The following is a 20,030-nucleotide window of genomic DNA, read 5'->3' on the forward strand; positions in this document are numbered from 1 at the left end:
TGACGGACTGAATGGCATCCATGTCGGCAAAGTCCAGGTCCAGGTGTTTTCCATACGGAAAGTAGTGTAGCCAGGAAGATGGGCACAACAGGTAAATGAACTTCTCCTACACTTGTCTTGTATGCCCGAAAAGCAGGGTAAAACAGCATTCTGTGTATGACGTAGGAATGTAGCATCCACCCTGCACAGTCTGCGAATCTTCACCAGCTTATACCTGATCCTGGCACGGATGCAGGTGGCTAGTCGCTGGATAAAGGCTTCTCGGTCTTGTCCCGCAGCCAGTCTGGTTTTGAGTCGAATGCTTCGGAGATTCTTCTGGAGGGTCCTCAGCTTGTGGATGAAGCAGTGGTAGTGCTTTATGTTCAGGTTGTGGTCCTCCGAATAGTCTCTGATGTTTTTTTTCACTTGGGCCGAGGCATCACTGGTAACTGAGCGGGGGGTCAAGATATTCTTGTTTGAATTAAGTCCAGATTCTTCCGCAGCAGTTTTGCTTCGCTCGAGGAAATGGAGTCCTCGGTGTAGTAATTATTTTTACAGTTGGTGTGATTTTCACATTTCCTCTTGCAGCATAACTTGTTTGCAGTCTGCAGGGACACAACCAGTTTCCTAGGTGTGCTTGCCTCCACCATGGGACTAAAGCTCTGCGTCGCTGCTTCAAATCCAGCCTGGGGCCGGTTGTTGTATGAGGTGTCCGTCTCCAGGTCCACGGCGTCCCCTTCACCCCTGAGTGTGTTTACCCGCCGTACGTACTGCTGATTTTCCACCATGGATGCTTTGTTGATCGCCTCCACCCGGTCACACATCTGGTTCAACTTGCGCTGCAGACCACGGCCGTCAGGTGGGTTGATGTTTAGGCAGCTCATCACCAGTTTCGCGTCCGCAACTTCAAGTTTGGATTTCGTCAGGGCCAGAGCGAGTCCGTCATTCAAGGTACCGGTTTCAGGCCCTCTCTTTTTCTTAAATGTGGTATGAAGCTTCACTTCTGTGGACTTGAAATGGCAGTAGGAGCACTCTGCTCTGCCAGTAATGCATAGGCCCTGTCTCTTTGTGATGTAAAAATTCATTGCTGGATTTTCACAATGATGATCACTATAGTTTTGTAACAGTGACCCTAGTGACTGTATGTTCACAATAATGTTCTCTTCACAACTTATGTCTTCTTCTAACCTAAAATTTGCAGACTTTGCTGGCCTGAGTTTGGTGGGTCGGAGGGAGTCGTCACCCGCTGACATATGCACCGCATCCCAGTACTCTTCAAAGCTTGGACGAAGCCACTGTGGCTGGTGTACTTCTTTGCCGCCTGATGCAGTACTTGCTTGGACTTCGTTTCCAGAGGCTGAGACCCGAGGAGGTAAATAGGTATGTCCCGCCTTAAATTGGACTTTCTTTTTCCTGGACTGATTTTTCTTTTAACTGTTAGTCTTCATTGTTAGAGGTGTGAAATGGTCATTTAAAATGTCGATTCTGTTAGGGGGATGCTTGTGAGGCTGGGGTTGGATGTGTGGACATTAATATTAGTTATTCTAAGATAAGAACTGAGCTTGATTCAGATAGGATGTTCATTGCTTGTCCTTTTCAAAACACATTTCCCTTAATTTGGGCATTAAGGAGATAAGCTATTTCAGTTTCAGAGACTAGTCTTGTCAAGGTCACGGTGGCGGACCACGTGATACGCGTATGATCAGTTCCACGAAAAAATGGCGATTTGGAGTTCCACCTGAAGGAAAATTTAAACGGTAAGAAACACTTTCCTTTACGTTTTTAATCATTTTACCTTCACCAAAGTGTAATAATTTCAGCAATGGATACTTTGTTATTCTCAGAATATCATAGTTTTGCGCGTACTGCTAGAACATTCGTGCACAATCCCCGGCTCGATCAACATTTCACGGGATAGTATCCACGATCATAACCTGATTGACAATTTATTTCCAGTTCAATCGTATTCAAGGTGTTTAATAACGTGAAAAGTACAAATACTTTACCCTCTTTGTAGTGGGGATGCTCAATATATTTAGATTTTGAATGCATGATATGAAAAACACGTACAAAGTTAGTTTGATAAATATGATCAGTAACCACGATACGAAATAGTAAAGATCAGTTCCACGGTCGATTTAAAATATATATGTAAGAATTGTGCGTGTAAGCACGACAGAGTAAGTTTTACATTATTTTATATATTTTGAAGGTTAAATGGATAATAAACTCTGCAAGTTTTGTGGAATTTAAGAGTAGATCTGCTGTATATGACCATGAAAAGGGACACGTAGGGAAGGCACCATATATGTCTTGCTCCAAGAGGTTTTACAGCAAAGCTAATCTTAAACGACATAGGTAAGAATATATTGTGCCGATATTTGACTCGAACATTGAAATCTTCATGTGTACAACTATGTAAATCTAATTTCTATTATGAAGTAAAAAACGCGTTTTGTCAGAGAGGCATCAGTTTATTCTCTTACTTATTAGAGAGAGAGAGAGATTCAGAGAGAGAGAGAGAGAGAATATTAATTTAGTTTTAGCGAGAGAGATTAGGTGAGGGCACAGCGCTGGCGTTGCTATCTTAGTAAATGTCATTTGAGGCATTTCATAATAATATATGGATGAATATTAAACGTGTAAACATGTATCTATCATTTTCTATAGTAATATGTGTTTTCTTTTAAACTTTACAGATGTGCAGTGCATGATGAAGAAAAAACATTTGCATGTGATCACTGTGGAAAAAAGTTTGCTATAAAAGCAGATTTGAACCGACACATGAAAAGCCATGGAGACCCCCAGTTTAAGTGTGAAATTTGTGGGCTGTCGTCAAGAAAAAAACAGGAGCATAAAGATCATATGACAACCCATACTGGCGAAAAAATTCATAGATGTCCTTGTGGTAGATCGTTTAGGCATCAAAAAAACCTATATCGCCATAAACGAACGTGCAAATCAATCTGAATCTGACATTTTGTCCATTCATGGTCTGGAATGTAAACTCTTCATTAAAGTAAATGGAGATGTAAACTTTCGTTATTACTATTTGATAAGTTAATATTATTAATTTTGTTTATTTACATACAGATTTGACCAGATCTGTTAGAAATTTTCAATGATATGCTATAATAAAGTTTGTAGTAATTTATTATAGACTCATATTTTACATGAACTTGTGCAATTTTATACATGCAACATGAAATTACAATAATCCCATTTTAACAGTTGGTAAGATTTTTGATTGATCACAACGTGCTTTTTCCCAGCGAACACCCAGAGATCCCTTCTGTAACGAATTTCGCTCTGTCAGGACCGTTCCCTCTTTACGTTTTCCACAAACGCGTTTCCGCAGTTGTGTATCAAAATGATGATCTCTGAAATTAAAGTGAAACTATCTTGAAGAAAATGGTCTCAATATCAAATTGATTATTGCAATGAAAGTTTGATTTTAAGAATATGTGATAATTGAGAGACCTACCTGAATGTGATATTTGTTGGTATTTCATCCAAACTATTTCTGCTGTGGTCTTGAATGCTTTCCATCTGATCTACAGAGTCAGTATCGTCAACCAAATTGTAGACTGTAGCCCTCTTAGTACGATAAGAGAATGTCCTGAAAGGTATGTTATATAGATGATCAAAAAGATAAAAACAAGAGCGTTATGTGTGACCGAGAAATAAATTGTTACTATAAAAGATAATCGATTTTTCAAGCTCACCTTTCTGGATCTAATCGAATCTGAACTTGTTCTATTGTATTTCCGATGAATTGACCAAACTCTTGACAAGAAACTGTTCCCTGTCCTCTCCTATCATTCATGGTCAGTTCAGAGAAAAATGTCTCCCCTATCATACTGCTAAATGCTCTAACATTGTAAGTACCTCCATGACAAAAATAATACAGCCATGCTTTTGCATCTATACTGGAAATAATTGCTTCCCACAACTGACATGGCCACCCCCAAATGTACATAGTGGGTGGAGGAAATTCGTTGAATTTTACATGGTTTAAGAGCCGCGTTCTCAAGTTCATTCTCATATTGTGCCTTTTCGCTGAGCTGATTCCTGGTTCATCCTCTGCCTGCCACCACATGCGTACGTCACGGCAAAGATCAGCGCTGGCGATATCTCCGTTTAATCTCATAACTGATTCTACTTGTTCTGAAAAATGAGTTATAGCCATTGACGCTGACATTGGGTCCACAATTTCTTGAATCATTACTGGGGTCAAGAGAGTCTTCCCTGAACGAGCAACTTTCATCCAACCATTGTTGTTTAAGTTCTCTAGTCCTCCTTTACAACTCTTGGTCCTCGTTCTAGTCAGCAGATGTGTAGAGTCAATACATCGCACCTCATACTGATTTCTGGAAGGGCTGAACTCCGGTTTATAGAACCAATCGTATTTATTACCTTCAACTGTGACATTCTTTACATCAGATGCCCAGCTTTTCATTTTTTCAGGCCATACCATCTCTGCATAAATAATGTTTAGGAAGAATTTCGGTATTTTTGAAACAGTAGAAGCAGAGAGCTCAGAAAGAGTATTGACTTTCTTCGCACGCATGTTGCCCTTGGAATTTTTCGAGACGTTGGGTGAACTTTGGGATGTCTCTAAACCAAGAAGAAAGGCAATGTCTTGTATTTTCATTGATTTTGCAACTGATTCCTTTAATTAACATGATTTTGATTTCTTTAGATATCGTATTACAGCGCGCAGCTCAACATCAAGAAAACAAATTAGCTTCTCAGTCGATGAAAAGTATTCAAGAAGTTCAGCTGGGGTGACGCTGTTCCACTTTTCTGTTTTATTGCAGTCTTTGGTTGTTTTGAAAATGTTTAGCATACATTCCATATTTTGAATATCCAAATGAAGGTTTTCCGTTACTGTTTTTTGTGGTTCTGACTGAGGACATAATTCGCTCCGAGTTTCTTCTTCATTTTCGTTCAAAAGGGTATGATCAGTGTTTTCAAGTGAATAATAATGACATCTTTCTAGTTCTGATGCCCACTCTTCTGCAGGTATATTACTCGCAAAAACCCTCACTTATCGATGTCATAGCTAAGACACTGTCACCAATGTTGTGCACTTCCTTAACTGCGTCGGGAATTACATCAGCAAGAGTTGAAAGTTTTGACTTCATTGATTCCTTTTCTTTCCTTTTAAAGTTGTATTGCATCTTGTTTGCTGGATTTCTTGGGAGTCTTATATCGCCATTGGAAAGTTCAATTACCTTCCTGCCAATATCCATGTCATTCTGAGCACTAAATTGCACGTTGCATTTAACATCTTTGTTCATTTGCTTAAAGTAGGCAATTATTTCATTTTTCTTTTTCTGTTCTGCTTCTTTCCACACATCTTTTTGCAATTGCAAGATGGTCAATGGGCAACCGTCCTTTGTTCTTGTTACGAGCCCATGCCATTGTCCGTCGAAAGACTTGACATGGAATATGAATTCCGTGACTGTGGCATTTTTTATGTACCTCTTCTACAATCAAGCGCATGTTTTCGGTGCTTAAACTATACCTATTTGGAAACCAGCACACCGGTGCACTTCTGATCTGGTTCTTTTCCCAGCTTCTATCAAGTCCCGCAACCAAAAAGACCATAGCTTCACTTGCTCGCTCTCGTTTGAGTTCGTATTGATTTTTAGTGAGGTTATTGATATCCTTCAATAGTTTCCTAACTGTTCTCAGTTCTATCAAATTTTCTTTGCAGTTGTTACTTTCACTGTCAGTGGCAAATGTCGACGTAAATCTCGCAACAAGGGGAATTTCTTTGCTTTTGTTTGCGATCTCTAATTTTAATAGTCTTTGGTCATCGCTCAATTTTGTTGGTTTCTTTTTGTTTTCACAATACATTTGCTTAGATATCATTAACGCTTTCTCATAAAGGCTTTCATCTCGCCTCACCGTGAATACATTTGTTTCTTGAGGTGTCCAACTTACGAAAACTAAGTTTTCTACTTCTAATGCCTGAATTTCACAAAGACATTGCAACAGATATCGTGGTGGGAATTGAGAGTGTACTTTGTTGACAGGGCATTTTATCTCCACTGCTATTTTGGTAGAACTAAGGGAGGTTCCCTGTCTCAAACTACCATCTGGTGAAACCACCATGATGGGCTTCTCACTTTCTTTGATAACAACACAACCCTCTTCGTAAAATGTCAGCGTTGGAAAAAATACAGGCATCACTTTACCAACAATAGTTGCAACTGCATTTTCCTCATTCTCAGTTCCATGTCTCATAGCCTGTTTTACAAAATCTGACGGTTCTTTCTGCTTTACTCCACAAATAACACTATCATAGTGATCCTGGAGTCTACATAGCCCGTCACATCCTACTGCAGTATAAATAGTGCTTCCCGTAACTTTCACTGTTTTTCTAATCTGAAACCATTCATCTGATCGTTGTTTAACAAATCTTGTGTTTTCTGTTGTTTTTGCCGTGTCAACGCACTTGTACTTGTCATTCTCTGTTAAATTAACTTTCGTTCCTTCAGCAAAGTCGCTATTGTTGATGTACGCCACAGTCAAAGCAATTCTACCTGTGATGTCCGAGGCAATATCCAAGTAATTATCAATGTCGTGAATAAACGCAATTATAGCACTTATTGCGTATACATACTTTCCTTTTCTCCTACCAGACTCTCCTCCTCTCTCAATAAGCTTTGCCTTTGCGTATTCTTTCTTCTGTTTTATTTCCTTTATTTGAAAGATATCATTCGATGTAGAAGACAATTCCATAATCAAAACTCTCTTCAAATTTAATGTACTTGTCTCGTTAAGATATTTCAAATTTCCTTCATGTAGTCTGAGTTCTTCTAAAACGTTATCGATTTCTTTCAATCGCTTCAGTAATCTTTCCTTTTTGTCCCTCAGGGTCTCGTTCATTTCAAATCCAAGTAAGTCCACATCACCCGATTCTTCGAGTAAACCTTGTTTTATTTTCTTTCCATCAAAAGTTAAACATGCAGATTTATGAAAGAGGTTATTTTTCATGACGGCTATTATGTCTTCAAATATGCCAGGTTTTCGTTCCCCTTGAACTTTATAGGGGTCAAAAATTCTCAATATATTAAGGTCTGGAACAGCAAAATTTATTTCAGAGGAATCAGGTGTGTGACTGGTTGAAAGGTTCTGTAGAAATGCTCCTTCATTTTTATATCCACTCATAAAATGAATAAATTTGGCACCAAACAATCTTCAGCCAAGCTTCCAGAATTTCTTCGACTCTTCAGAGTAACGCATGCTACATGTTTTGCTACACGAAAACCATTTCACAACTTCAGTCCAGAGATGAAGTGAAATATTGTCTAAAGGAAATTTTTGCTCTGCAACAAGCCTAAAGAAACTTAGCATTATATGGTCCATGTTTCCACTTATGGAAAGATTTTCCATAACTGTAGGCGCTAGTTTAATGAGCTCTTGTGTAAGTGACTGCTTTTCCTCGTTTCCAATGATATCGATCATTCCACCCAAAGGCCGGAACTCGTCTTCTTCAGTTACTGTGCTTTTGTCTTGCGCTGCGTTTTCAAACAAAACACGGGCTGCATCTCCTTTACCTCGCTTTGCCAGAGGTGAGGATAAATATCTTGCTCTGGACAATGCAAATTTGGGAGTAAAAGGAGATTTCGTTAGTTTACGTTTTATACTATTTCTACATGTACGTGGTGATTGACAGTTTTGAATGCCGTATGAGGTAACTGTTGGACTAACAAGCGGTGATTTTAAAGAAGAGAGATAAATTTTTCTTTCTTTTGCGAATGTCCGCCACTGTCTTTTAGGTCTATTTAATGATAGGTTTGACTTTTTTCTCATTTCGTGGGCTGAAAAAGAAAAAGTTTAATTTTTTATAAATCGACCGTGGAACTGATCTTTACTATTTCGTATCGTGGTTACTGATCATATTCATCAAACTAACTTTGTACGTGTTTTTCAAATCATGCATTCAAAATCTAAATATATTGAGCATCCCCACTACAAAGAGGGTAAAGTATTTGTACTTTTCACGGTATTAAACACCTTGAATACGATTGAACTGGAAATAAATTGTCAATCAGGTTATGATCGTGGATACTATCCCGTGAAATGTTGATCGAGCCGGGGATTGTGCACGAATGTTCTAGCAGTACGCGCAAAACTACGATATTTTGAGAATAACAAAGTATCTATTGCTGAAATTATTACACTTTGGTGAAGGTAAAATGATTAAAAAAGTAAAGGAAAGTGTTTCTTACCGTTTAAATTTTCCCTCAGGTGGAACTCCAAATCGCCATTTTTTCGTGGAACTGATCATACGCGTATCACGTGGTCCGCCACCGTGAAGGTGATTGTTTAAATTACATCCCTTTGACCTGTAGTTGTTCTTCACACATCTGTAGTATTCTCGATCAAAAAGGACCAGGGAGGAGATTTAGGTCATAATTTGTTGATAGAACAATGTCAGAGAGTTGTTTGCTTAACAGGGATTCTTTTATTTGCTCCATTGGAGTCATTAGATGAAAATTTATGAAGAAAAAGTAATAAATTAGCTCCATTTTTTTTGTTCAGCCTGTCGTTTTCCTCTTTTCTGGTCTCCTTCCTCTCCAAAGCATCTTCAGATTACATGTGCAGTATGTAACACTACATATTAGGTAACATATACACTACATGTAATTTACATGTTATGCTATTTGTATCTCTGAGAGCTGATAATGTAACCCCACCCCCTGTGCACAGAACATAACACAAAACACACAAAAATAGGTGATTGTTTAGAGTTTTTATTAAAAAAATACGAATAACGGTAGGAATGATGTTTTGGTTTTTCTTTACTCGGAATGGACTGAATTTCTTAAAACAGGGGTAAAGGGCCATTTTAAAGGGGTTTCCTGAAAGTTAAAGGTGGCAGGGGATAGCTTCGTATCAAAGACCTGGTCAATTTTTTTAAAAATTAGTGATAGGTGCTCTTTGATGAGATATTTTATGAATAAAAATGAATGAAGTAATTATCAGATACATTTCATGTATATCGGAGTGCTTGCTGAGAAAAATGATGTGCAATATGTAGGTGTCACTATGATGCTTAGGATAGACATAGATGCAAATGCGAAACTAATACAAGCTGTGAGATGCTGAGGAAATTCTGCTGGTAAGCAGTAGGGTTTAGGAGAAGGTCTGTATCTCTGAACGAAGGTGATTGACCCCAGATCGATTGGTGAAATTTCATCAGGGCATACAATTATCTACCAAATGCTTTGTAATTAATCTCCCTCGCTCGGGACTGGGAGAGACTGTAGGGGTGCGGATGAGGCCCAAATTTTGAAAAATCAAGCCAAAATCTTGCAGGGCCCCCAGTGTGTTTTTAGTGCAACTGCACTGCAATATGTAGATTACATGCTCTGGGTGGGTCTATTATTTGAGCTAGGGGTATATGAAGTGTAATTAACCAGCCCTCATGAAACTCCCCTACTGGTTTTCGGGTTATGCAAATGCATTTTATCATCTTTGTCACATTGGTGGAATTTTTCATAGCACTTTTGTTTGGTATATTGAATTACAAATCTAAAATGTTTAATGTGCATTTTTATTTATTTATTGGTGTGTTTTAGGTATCTGGCATTATACAGACGAGACAAGGAGGAAGATCATAACATTGTCGGATGGCAACGCAACAGCAGAGTTGAAGCTGTGTGGCGATTTATCAGCGCTGAGGATACATGAGGGATCTTTTGTTGAGATAACGTGTATGATTGTCGATCTTTACCAAAACAGGAGATCGATGAACTCGTCCGCCAGCACTAAAGTTAAGGTATTATTGGTAACATGTTTTAATGATATTTTGTAACATTTGACAAGTGTTAATGTATGTTGAGAGTTGAACGTGGACCAATTTATTCAACAGTGGTTATGGTATCTATATATACATGTATCTGTGTTGTATATTGTTGTAGTATTTGAAATACATTCTTTGTTTAATGCAAGTCTCATTTTATTTATTTGCATATGTTGTACATGTATTTACACCACAATAGCATTTTATTAACATTTTAATCAATGTGAGACAGATATGTGTGTTATTCTTCCATTTTTTCTCTTATAAATGTTTCATTTAGAGTGTAACTTTGAAAATGGAAAATCTATATTCTTCCATTTTTTCTCTTATAAATGTTTCATTTAGAGTGTAACTTTGAAAATAGAAAAATCTTTCTGTCATTAATTTGTGTTGAAATTATAATTGTTTTTTGAAATATTTCTTGTCCAAGACTGTCATGTCAAAGTATTTTGAAAGTTTAATAACTTGAAAAGCTGCTTTCATTGATGAAAAGGTCAACTTTCACATGTTATGAATTGGTATTGTGGTAAAAATTTAACACACATCTTTATGAAAGATTTTTCATTTTTTGTGAAATCGCATGAACGGTACAGTACAGCTCACGAGTATCCCGACACCCACCGTGTAAAAAACACGGTGGAAAACGGTCTGTGTTGCACCGTGTACACGGTGTGACACCGTGTATGTGTATTGGAAAATTCAAGGAAAAGCACCGTGTCGCACCGTGGTCGCCCGTGTAACTCCGTGGCCACTGTGTTACTCCGTGGATATCGTTACCTGAGACGTTGATAAAAATAGCGTATTTTTAGAAATAAATAAATTATGGCTAAACAAGGGTTGAAACATATTTATCTTTTTCATATTTAAAAAAAAAGAATGTTGACTTAAGTTGCATGGACCCAGAAAATTGTCGGGGCTGTCAACGTGAAGTTAATTTTTTGTGATCTGAAAACTTGACGTAAATGGGTACCTTTTAATTCATTTGTTCTTAAAAAAAATTGAAATTAATTCACCAAATATAATCAATTGATATATAATCAAAATTCAAATCAATTTAATTCATCGTGGTTTTTTTTCTAAACACACGCGATGTTGTAACTGACGATCCGATTAAAATGTCGGAAGCCTAAACGTCTTATTTTCTGTTATCTGAAAACACTTTCTGATTTATTAGTTAATTTACATCCTTACTTTAAACCAATTAAAAATGAGAAATGAAAACATTTCAAATCATGTTTTTTTTTAAAAAAACATGTTGATGTGTTGTAGTAAATAATAACCCCATTTTACCGGTGACTCGAATAATTTGGACTTCAGCTATTTATGTAGCAATAAATAAACAAAAAATCACTTTAATATTATAGATTTATAGATTATAGATAAATACATCTACAAACTCTTGTTGAATTATATTCAAGCATTGTACATGTACTAAAAATATACCCGCATTTCATAAAATAACTTTCAACTTTATTTCCGTATAGCTGGTAATGGCCTCGTGATTTCACATGAAAAAAACACTCATGCGATGAACGGAAGCTGATCAGATACACAGCATTGTCTTTCATCTTGGGTTCTATACACAACAGGTGTTATGTTGTCCGTCTTGTTAGGTGTCATTGTAATTTACAACTAACTGTGTGTATATTTGGATGTCTGAACAGGTGTTCTCGAGATGCTGTTATTCACACCTTACCACGGACACCTGTTTGGTAACTCATCACAACCCGTCGTGTGTATGGTCTGAATATATCTTGCTTCTACTTTGTTAGTTCCATGATTTTTCCTAATCTCTAACAAACAAAAAAATTGTGTGTAGATATGTACTAACACAACTACACGTAAGACTATCGGCGCGTGGATCCGGAAAACAATTCAGCAACTCTATAAATCGGGAATTTCACAAAGTATTAACTTGCGATAAGAAATTATTTACCGGGTACACATACATGTATGTACAAAAAAAAAACTAATTGATTAAAAAGATGAATGAGATAATACCGGTAACTTTTTACAAGCATTGAGAACAAACACAACTTTATTTACTTTATAACCAATCTATGTGTGATGTTAAATAGCGCCGAAATTGTAACGAAAAATCTTATCAAATCGTATACTTTACAACCTTTTAGTCATTGTGTTTAAATCGTTATTAAAACCATGGATCTAAAATAAAAGAATTAAATTCATACAAATAGAACTTATAATTCTAAAATGATTGCACATAAGTACACACTGAGAGAGAGAGAGAGAGAGAGAGAGAGAGAGAGAGAGAGAGAGAGAGAGAGAGAGAGATTTTACAACACACTATTCCAACCCTCATACATGCAGTATAAGAATGAAGAAACTAAACATTTCAAACACTAAATACTTCATTGTTTAACATTTTTCTATTTTGCGGACTTAAAAAAACAATAATCTGAATAGAACGACATTTTTTCCTTATCATGTAAGGAGCACGTGGTCTATCTCGCGGGCGGATTTGATTGACAGGGATAGCACGTGGATAGCATCTGCACAGATTCTATCGCAATTTTAAGGAAAAGGGTTCAATATAATGGAAACTATATATCTAACTTATTACACTGAATTACAAGTAAAATGTACTTAAAATTAAACTCATACTGGTATTCTCTCTCTCTCTCTCTCTCTCTCTCTCTCTCTCTCTCTCTCTCTCTCTCTCTCTCTCTCTCTTATATGACGATCATTAAACAATCAAACAGTAATTATTGCAATACTGAGTAGTTTCTTGGAACACAAATAATTTCCAAGCTCAAGTTGCTTATAAAGGTGAAATAAAAAATTATCAAGTACCGATCCACGGATTCTAAGCGCTATGAATCCGTGCGGTATTACATGAACAAGTACATCACACATAATTATGCATAAAAGAAAGAAAATTTGAAAATATATTAAATATAAAGCTGTATAATTATATCATTTAGAGAAAGTACATTTGTTTTCAACAACCCGTTAGATTTGTTATCGTTGAGTAGAGTATAAGTGAAAAAAGATCACAGTATGATTCTATGCACTATTGAAACTGCCAAACTACAGTAACTACGATTACTACTACGTTTAAAAACGGACTCAAACAAAAACTTTTGGAACCATGTATTTGAATTATAAAAAGGAAAAGAGAGTGTTAGTGTTTTTATTGATCAAACCTTTATGTGAGTGATATTGATTTTTTTTTGTTCTTAATATCAACAAAAATCAACCGTAACAATCGCATACCTCTGAAAATTGCGTGCCTAAAAATTCTATCTATTTATTTCTATTTCTTTGTCTTTTTCTTTAATGCTCTTACGTACATCAATAAATATTTTATTCTTTATAAGTTTTATTCCTAAATCCTCTTTTATCACAGGTAAATACCGCGTGTTACACCATGTAACTGTCCGTGTTGCATCGCGTTGCACCGTGTCGCACCGTGTTTTTTCTCGTTTCGTGGCCGTAACAGAGAACAATAGATCAAAGGTACCGACACTTCCACGCTCAGCGTGGACTTTCAAACACGGTGGTCGGTGTTTTTGTCGGGATACTCGTGAGCTGTACTGTATATATTTTCCTTTGTTATTGGCAGATACTACTGGGATAGTTATCGATGGTTGTCATATTTATTTGTAGTACATTGACGTGGAAGATGACTTTAGCGGTGTAATTGATGGGGTTTTTATTTGAAGAGTAAGTTGTTGAAAACTCAATCTAGATAATGATTAATAACAATTTTAAGCTTTCATTTAAATGTATTTAAATATTGGATTGTTTTTTGCTTTTAGTTTTTTTAATAGTTTTTTTTAATGTTATTTTTTGGAGTTGAGTATTAAAGATATATGCAGGAATATTATGATTTATACTTATGGGAGTTGTTAATACTAATTATTAATTTGTTATCTTTTATGTTAATTTTTCCAGGTAAAAATTGTGAAGATTTTCCCCTTGTTTCAATTTGTCAGGTATTTGTACCGGTATTATCTTTAAAATTCATAAAAAATGGCTGGAAACTGTAACATGAGACAGACTATATGATATATACAAGAATATGCTGCAAATTATTTATAAATTTGCAAATTTTATGTAGCTTAACAATAACACATACAAAAATTTGGGGGGGTGGGTTTACAATATGCTGATATTTTGATATGCTGTTCATTTTCTTTTTTTAATTGATAAACATTTCCTGTTGTCAAGTTCATTTCCACAATATTGAATAAAAGTAATTGTACAGTGTAGTATAAAGAAATTCATTTTCATTGTTTTTTTTAATATAGTTAAATATTGGATCCGCACCTGTTGGCCAATTCGAGTTATTGCCCTTTATTGAAATAAAAAAAAATAAATAAACAGCAAACGTTTATATCACATAGAAAACAAGGTATGATTAAAATTAATAAACAACATTTATCTCTATGTGTTCTTTATCTGAAGTAGTCATACGAAGTTTTTCTCTCGTCCTTTTGTATGAGTTTTTTTGTCATTTACAAGAACAAAAAGTGAAAGAAACTTTTTTTCGTTTCATTATGAAAAGTTTATATACAATTTTTTACTTTAAATGGCATTTGTCCATGTTTATAGAATGTTTGATTAGTAATTTAAACCGACGAATTAAAAATGGATAAGGAAATAAAGAGTATAACGTTATATAGGTAATGCTACTCTGCTAGATCAGAGCGTGTTGGTGTATATGTACATGGGTATGAGAGTAGAAGGACGTTATGAACTTGTACGAAGCACATAAAATAAACTGTCTGTTATAAAACTATACATGCCTACTATATACATGTATACACTCTATGACTGATATTAACAAAAAAGTAAATAAGCCAAGAAGAAAACCGACATGACTCCCTGAGTGCTCAAAATGTGAACAGGGTGACGTGACTTTTCTCTTCTCAAGTTTGTTTAATTATATTTATTAAAGGTTACAGAATATATTACATAGAATAATGAAAAAAAAATAACTCACCTTCAACTTTTATGAATCCAGTAAAAAGGTTTGCTTTCTTTCGTGTATTCGTTACATAACGCTATTCTTTTGATCTTGACAGCTAACAGCTTCCAGACGACATCTTTGATGTTGCCGCGAATGTTGTATTTATTTTTTCCCGATATGACCACATTGTTTACGGCTTAATATTTTGAATGTAATTTATTCAATTAAAGGTATATCTTTATTTTCTGTAATAAAATTGAGCCGTAATGAATGCGCTCTTGGTGAATTTTACGACTGAATTTAGTAAAACTTCAAGGTTTTCCCGGAAAATGGTGAACCGGGTAGGGTTTGGGCAATTAGTGTTCATTTGCAAACATCCGGTGAAAGGAAACTAGTGCATATTTTGATTTGGACTCTGATATAGATGGAAAATATTCCCTTAGAAATGTTCTAAATCTTTGAGTAATTTTTTCAAATTTACTAGGCCAAATGAGGGATGTTGTAGACCGAGTTCTTTAGTTGATATCGGACCAGTTGTTCTAAAGAAGATTACCTCCAAACAAACGGACGCCGGAGATAAAGTGATCAGAAAAGTTCACTTGACCTTTCCGCAGCTCAGGTGTGAGCTAAAAACGTCCAAAAGGCTAGTGAAAATATTGTTTTTAATATCAATACTGTATATATGTGAATAAAATAACCAGAATAGAGGAGGAAAAGTTTTCATTCTCAGTTACTTGATTGAAAAAAGCTGGTCCATAAAAAAGGTATTTTTGGTACACACCTTTCTTCTTTCCATTCATTATTTGTCCTAAATACTAGATAATAAAATCAGATGAGAGTATATAATTTTTTTAGTAACTTCGCAAAAGAAAGAAAAATAGTTAACTAGAGGATATAATTTAAAACACATAAAAAGAAATTGTTAGTCATTATTTGTTCACGTTTGTGATACACAAAGGCCACATCTGTCCATTTTTTTTATAAATAAATAGGCAGAAACATGAGAAGGCTACTAACGGTCTTTCAAACCACGCGTAGTTGTCTTTATTGTCTTCTGACTTTGAGCTGTGTCTCAGCGAATAAGAACCATTTCAGACATGACAAAAAGTGATCAGAATAGCTAACTTGAGCTATAAAAATGAATCCCACCATGTGGCATTTCTAAAACGAGGGTGTTAAAATTTCAACGCGGGTAGGTTAAGGCAACTTTTAGTTTAATGACCGTCAAAATTATGATCTATTTGAAAACTGTTTATTTTTATGAAAACAGTGCGGTATATTAATACCAAGTGAATGTGTTCACCAAGATATTATTTTTCTACTTCGGAATAGACTGGATCTTTGAAGCTGCCGTGCCATGGTATCACGTGACAGTTATAAATAGATCAATTTTTTACCTTAACAAAAAATCAAAAAGTATAACACTACCCCGAAGTTCATTTGTCTGTTTGTTACAATAATTCGATCGGCAATTAGTTCAGGTTTATTAGTAATACTGCTAGAATCCTATTGTTAATCGCATAAAATAGATATTGTAAATATTTATCGGAAACCCCCTCAACTTCTATAATTTCATTGAAAATATTACGTATTTTTCATTTAAAACAACAATTCACAGGATTCTAGCAGCACTTTTCAAGTAGTTAAGGTCATACACCGTTGATATTTAACAAAGTCATCTTTCATAATATCCGGGGTAGTGTTACACTTTTGCCTTTTTTTGTACACACTGACAGAGGAAAGGCTGGTCAAGCCATATAAATGTCGATCTGCTTACCTTATAACACTCGCTGATTAAACAAAATATCCATGCCTGTATTATCCTGATTATATTCTAACTGACACTCATCTAAATCTTAGGTATCTGTATTAAATAAGTCTTATTTCGGCATTGTTTACACTGCATTCCGATGATTTGTCTCCCGACATGATCTTCTCTATTAAACATGCTTGTGACGTCATCAATGATAATTATACGTAATAGAGAAAAATCAAAGATATATTCAGTTAGAAGAGTTTTTAGTGATATTTTATGCCTGTAGTTTTTATAATTTAAACCAGAGATAAAGGTAAAATCGACATGTTTCTGAGTAAAATATGACATCATGCTGCTTATTGTGACGTCATTTCGATCAGAGGAAATTGATCGCTGAGAGTTGCCTTATCATACCCGCGAAGCATCTGCAATTTACATGATTAACAGTTGCTGGGGAAAATGTGATAGATTTGTTCAGTACAGACATACACAAAAAGGTAAAACGTAACCCCCCCCCCCCCCCCCCTCCTGCGGAGCAGGGGTATAAAAATAAGTACTATACATAAGAGTTTCCAATTTAATAATTGTGCCGTGTTTATGTGTCAGCATAGAGATAGAACATATCTTTATAAGAACTATAATTATCACTAAATATGTGCCATTTTAAAAATCAATTAAAACTTCTCAGAACCTACTTTCCTTATGCAGAAAATTTTCGCATAGTTTGTCTTTGCAAATATTTCTCAGTGCGACCCTGTCTTTGTCATACGGTTGTTAGTCTGGATAAAGCTTTGTCATGAAATTAAGTCATCATGAACCAGTTTATTAGAAGTAAAATCGTGAAATAAGGTCACAACAAATAAAAGTTGGTTTACAGCATCTCAAAATCTATGACACTGGTCTTCTGACCACTTAAGTTTTGTTAAGATTACACCATAGTTCTCTGAATATGCCATTTTAATCTATTTTATTATTTTTTTTTTTAAATCTTCATAATTTATCTGACAAAATAAAATCTGTTCAAACATCTTCTAAACTGAAACCATTACGGACAGGCAACTTACCTGGTATAAAAAGAAACTTCAAGTGCATTCATTTAGGGACGTTAAACAAGTAAACAACTTTAAAAGTAAAACTTACCGTCAATTTCTGAAGATCTTCAGTCAAAGGGAGAATGGTTTCCTTGTTGAATTTCAAATCGTTCATATTCTGGTGAGCAGTGCCACTATAATTCGTTCCATTCCGTTGAGTATAGTTCAATAAATTCAGCTCTTTTTTCTTTGAATATGGAATTCCGATTCCTGATTGCCTGGCCCCTTTTCAAACTTGCGAGTTTCTTTAGCAACTGCCCCAATTTGAGAGCAGAAGAAGGCCTAGCAAATACCTTGGTTCCACTTAGGGAGTTTTGATTCGTGATTTCTGCAATTTCTTTTACCCCATTCACACACGAATCAAAAAGCTCTGGTATCAAGAAATTTTCATTATGGGCATTTTCCATTCCAGTCAGTTTTCTGAGAGATAATTTGAGTCTTCCTGCAAGCCGTAGTTTTTCTCTAACAAGGGAGGCTTTCTTGGCCCCCAGTTTTGAGAATTGTGTTTGTTCAGAAAGTAACAACAATGGGTCCGATTTCACTGTTCGGCTTATTTCATCTGCATGCATGGATTCTACAACACATCATTGGACCTCTAAAGCATTGTCTTCACCCAAGTTAACTGCACATTGCAGTAACATCTTACCAGCTTTCATGCACTCTTTATATGTAAAATTCTTTATTTTCAAAGGATCATGCGGATTTGTCCGCAATGAACATTTCTTTTTATGACGCCAAAGGTCAGTTGCAACATAAAAGGTTAGACAATACTGGCAGGGAAGATACTGATCTGCACTGTAAAGTTTATCATCTTTCGGTCTTCTACCAACAACGAAATTTCTACTCTTTTGCAAGAAAACTTCGATGTTGTGTTTGAAATCACCAAGACTTGTCTAGATTCTTTCTATTTCCATTACCTTTAGCTGCAATTTCTAAATTCACTTCTTGATGCTGTGACAAAAGGTGTCTTGAATTTGTTTTCTGAGGTTTTAGGCAGAAATGGCAAAAATGCTGTTTTGTATAATCACGACCTTCTTTAGCACTATCAATACACTGTATTTGTATGCAGTTGTTGCTGGAAGTTGCCTCGCCTATGAAGAAAAAAATAAGAAAAAGGATTAAGGTGAAAAGAAAATAAGACAAGAGGCCCATGGGCCACATCGCTCACCTGAACAGCAGTTCCATGTAACATTCTAATTCGTAAAATATGCTATTTCTATTTTAAATTTTGAACCCCTTTCTGGGGCACCAGTATTAGTCTTAGGTTTATTGTTGGCTTTAACAATTTAGAATTTACACTATTTGAGGATACTTTGCATAGTAAACTCACAGACTGTAGCATTATAGTTCTCGAGAAAAATATTTTAAAAACATTTTTCATATACAATTTGTTGTTTTCCGCGAATTCAATCGATTGCGAATTCAATTATGTGGCCCTTCATTTGAACAAACTTGAATCCCCTTCACCCAGTGATGCTTTGTTCCAAGTTTGGTTGAAATCTGTGCAGTGGTTCTGGAGAAGAAAATGAAAATGTGAAAAGTTTACAACGACGACGACGACAACACCAACGCCGACAGACAACAGACAAATGTTTTTACACCATGGGTGTCGGGATACTCGTGACCTGTACTGTATAATACTAAATATAATTGTATAATTAAGGTATGGGCATGTAACACTAAACAGTGTACATCATGAAACACCTTTTGAAAAAAATTTTAAATGTATTTTTTAAAATCAATCTCAAATGTTTTACTTCAATCTATTTTTCTTTAATATATGTTTTTATTGTTTTGTAAATGTGTGCCATGCCATGAATGTGATTGTATTTTTTTTTACTGTTTTTGTATGAGAATTGTCTCCCCTTTTTAATGTGATTGTCAATTTCATAAAGGTTTTTTGTATTGGTAACATCTGTGTGTTTATTAGGGCCCTGCAAGGATTTGCGGGTGTCGTATAGTAATCACTCTGTCCGTCCTTCTGTCTGTCCGTCTGTCACTCTTCCGTCCACAAATTTCCTGTTGTTTTCGTATAACTTTTTTATGGTTGCCCAATCAAGTTCAAATTTGGTATGGTAGTTCAGTAGGCAGAAATACATATTTTGATGCTAAGTTTGGTTCTCTACGTCTTCTGGTTTGGAGCTGGGATGGTGGGGTAGATTTCTAACTATGCATAAGAATGAATGGACAAAGCGAGATAACTGCTGAGAATGAATAGGCAAAGAGAGATAACTGCTGAGAATTTTACCATTGTATACATGGAAGGCTGTGCAATATCTGTCCTTTGGGATTAATTAACCTTCCACAGGAAGAAAATCATAAGCTTTACCTTTACCTGTCACATTGAGATTAATTACTTCACTGCCTGTGTCTGCAAATGAACTTTGTTTTGAAGTTAAGGTCAATTTTGAATGATGTGTAGTATTGTGTACATTCTTTGAAATA

General features: G+C 35.6%; 1 protein-coding gene and 1 long non-coding RNA gene across 2 annotated transcripts; one reads left to right on the forward strand and one right to left on the reverse strand.

Annotated features, from left to right (window-relative positions):
• The first annotated feature begins 163 nt into the window (after window positions 1-163).
• Window positions 164-10,031, forward strand: LOC136276508 (uncharacterized). Its single transcript, XR_010715063.1, has 3 exons — window positions 164-930; window positions 1,181-1,359; window positions 9,579-10,031. It is a non-coding gene; the product is annotated as an uncharacterized lncRNA (long non-coding RNA).
• LOC105340448 (uncharacterized) lies at window positions 3,182-4,916 on the reverse strand. The gene is made up of 3 exons (XM_034479790.2): window positions 3,705-4,916; window positions 3,464-3,598; window positions 3,182-3,359 (listed from the first exon to the last, which is right to left on the reverse strand). The coding sequence occupies exons 1-3, from the start codon at window positions 4,631-4,633 to the stop codon at window positions 3,188-3,190; spliced, it is 1,236 nt and encodes a 411-aa protein (XP_034335681.2). The 5' UTR covers window positions 4,634-4,916; the 3' UTR covers window positions 3,182-3,187.
• Window positions 10,032-20,030: the final 9,999 nt, after the last annotated feature.

Source organism: Magallana gigas, chromosome 1 (genome assembly GCF_963853765.1).
Source record: "Magallana gigas chromosome 1, xbMagGiga1.1, whole genome shotgun sequence".
Lineage (NCBI taxonomy): Eukaryota > Metazoa > Mollusca > Bivalvia > Ostreida > Ostreidae > Magallana > Magallana gigas.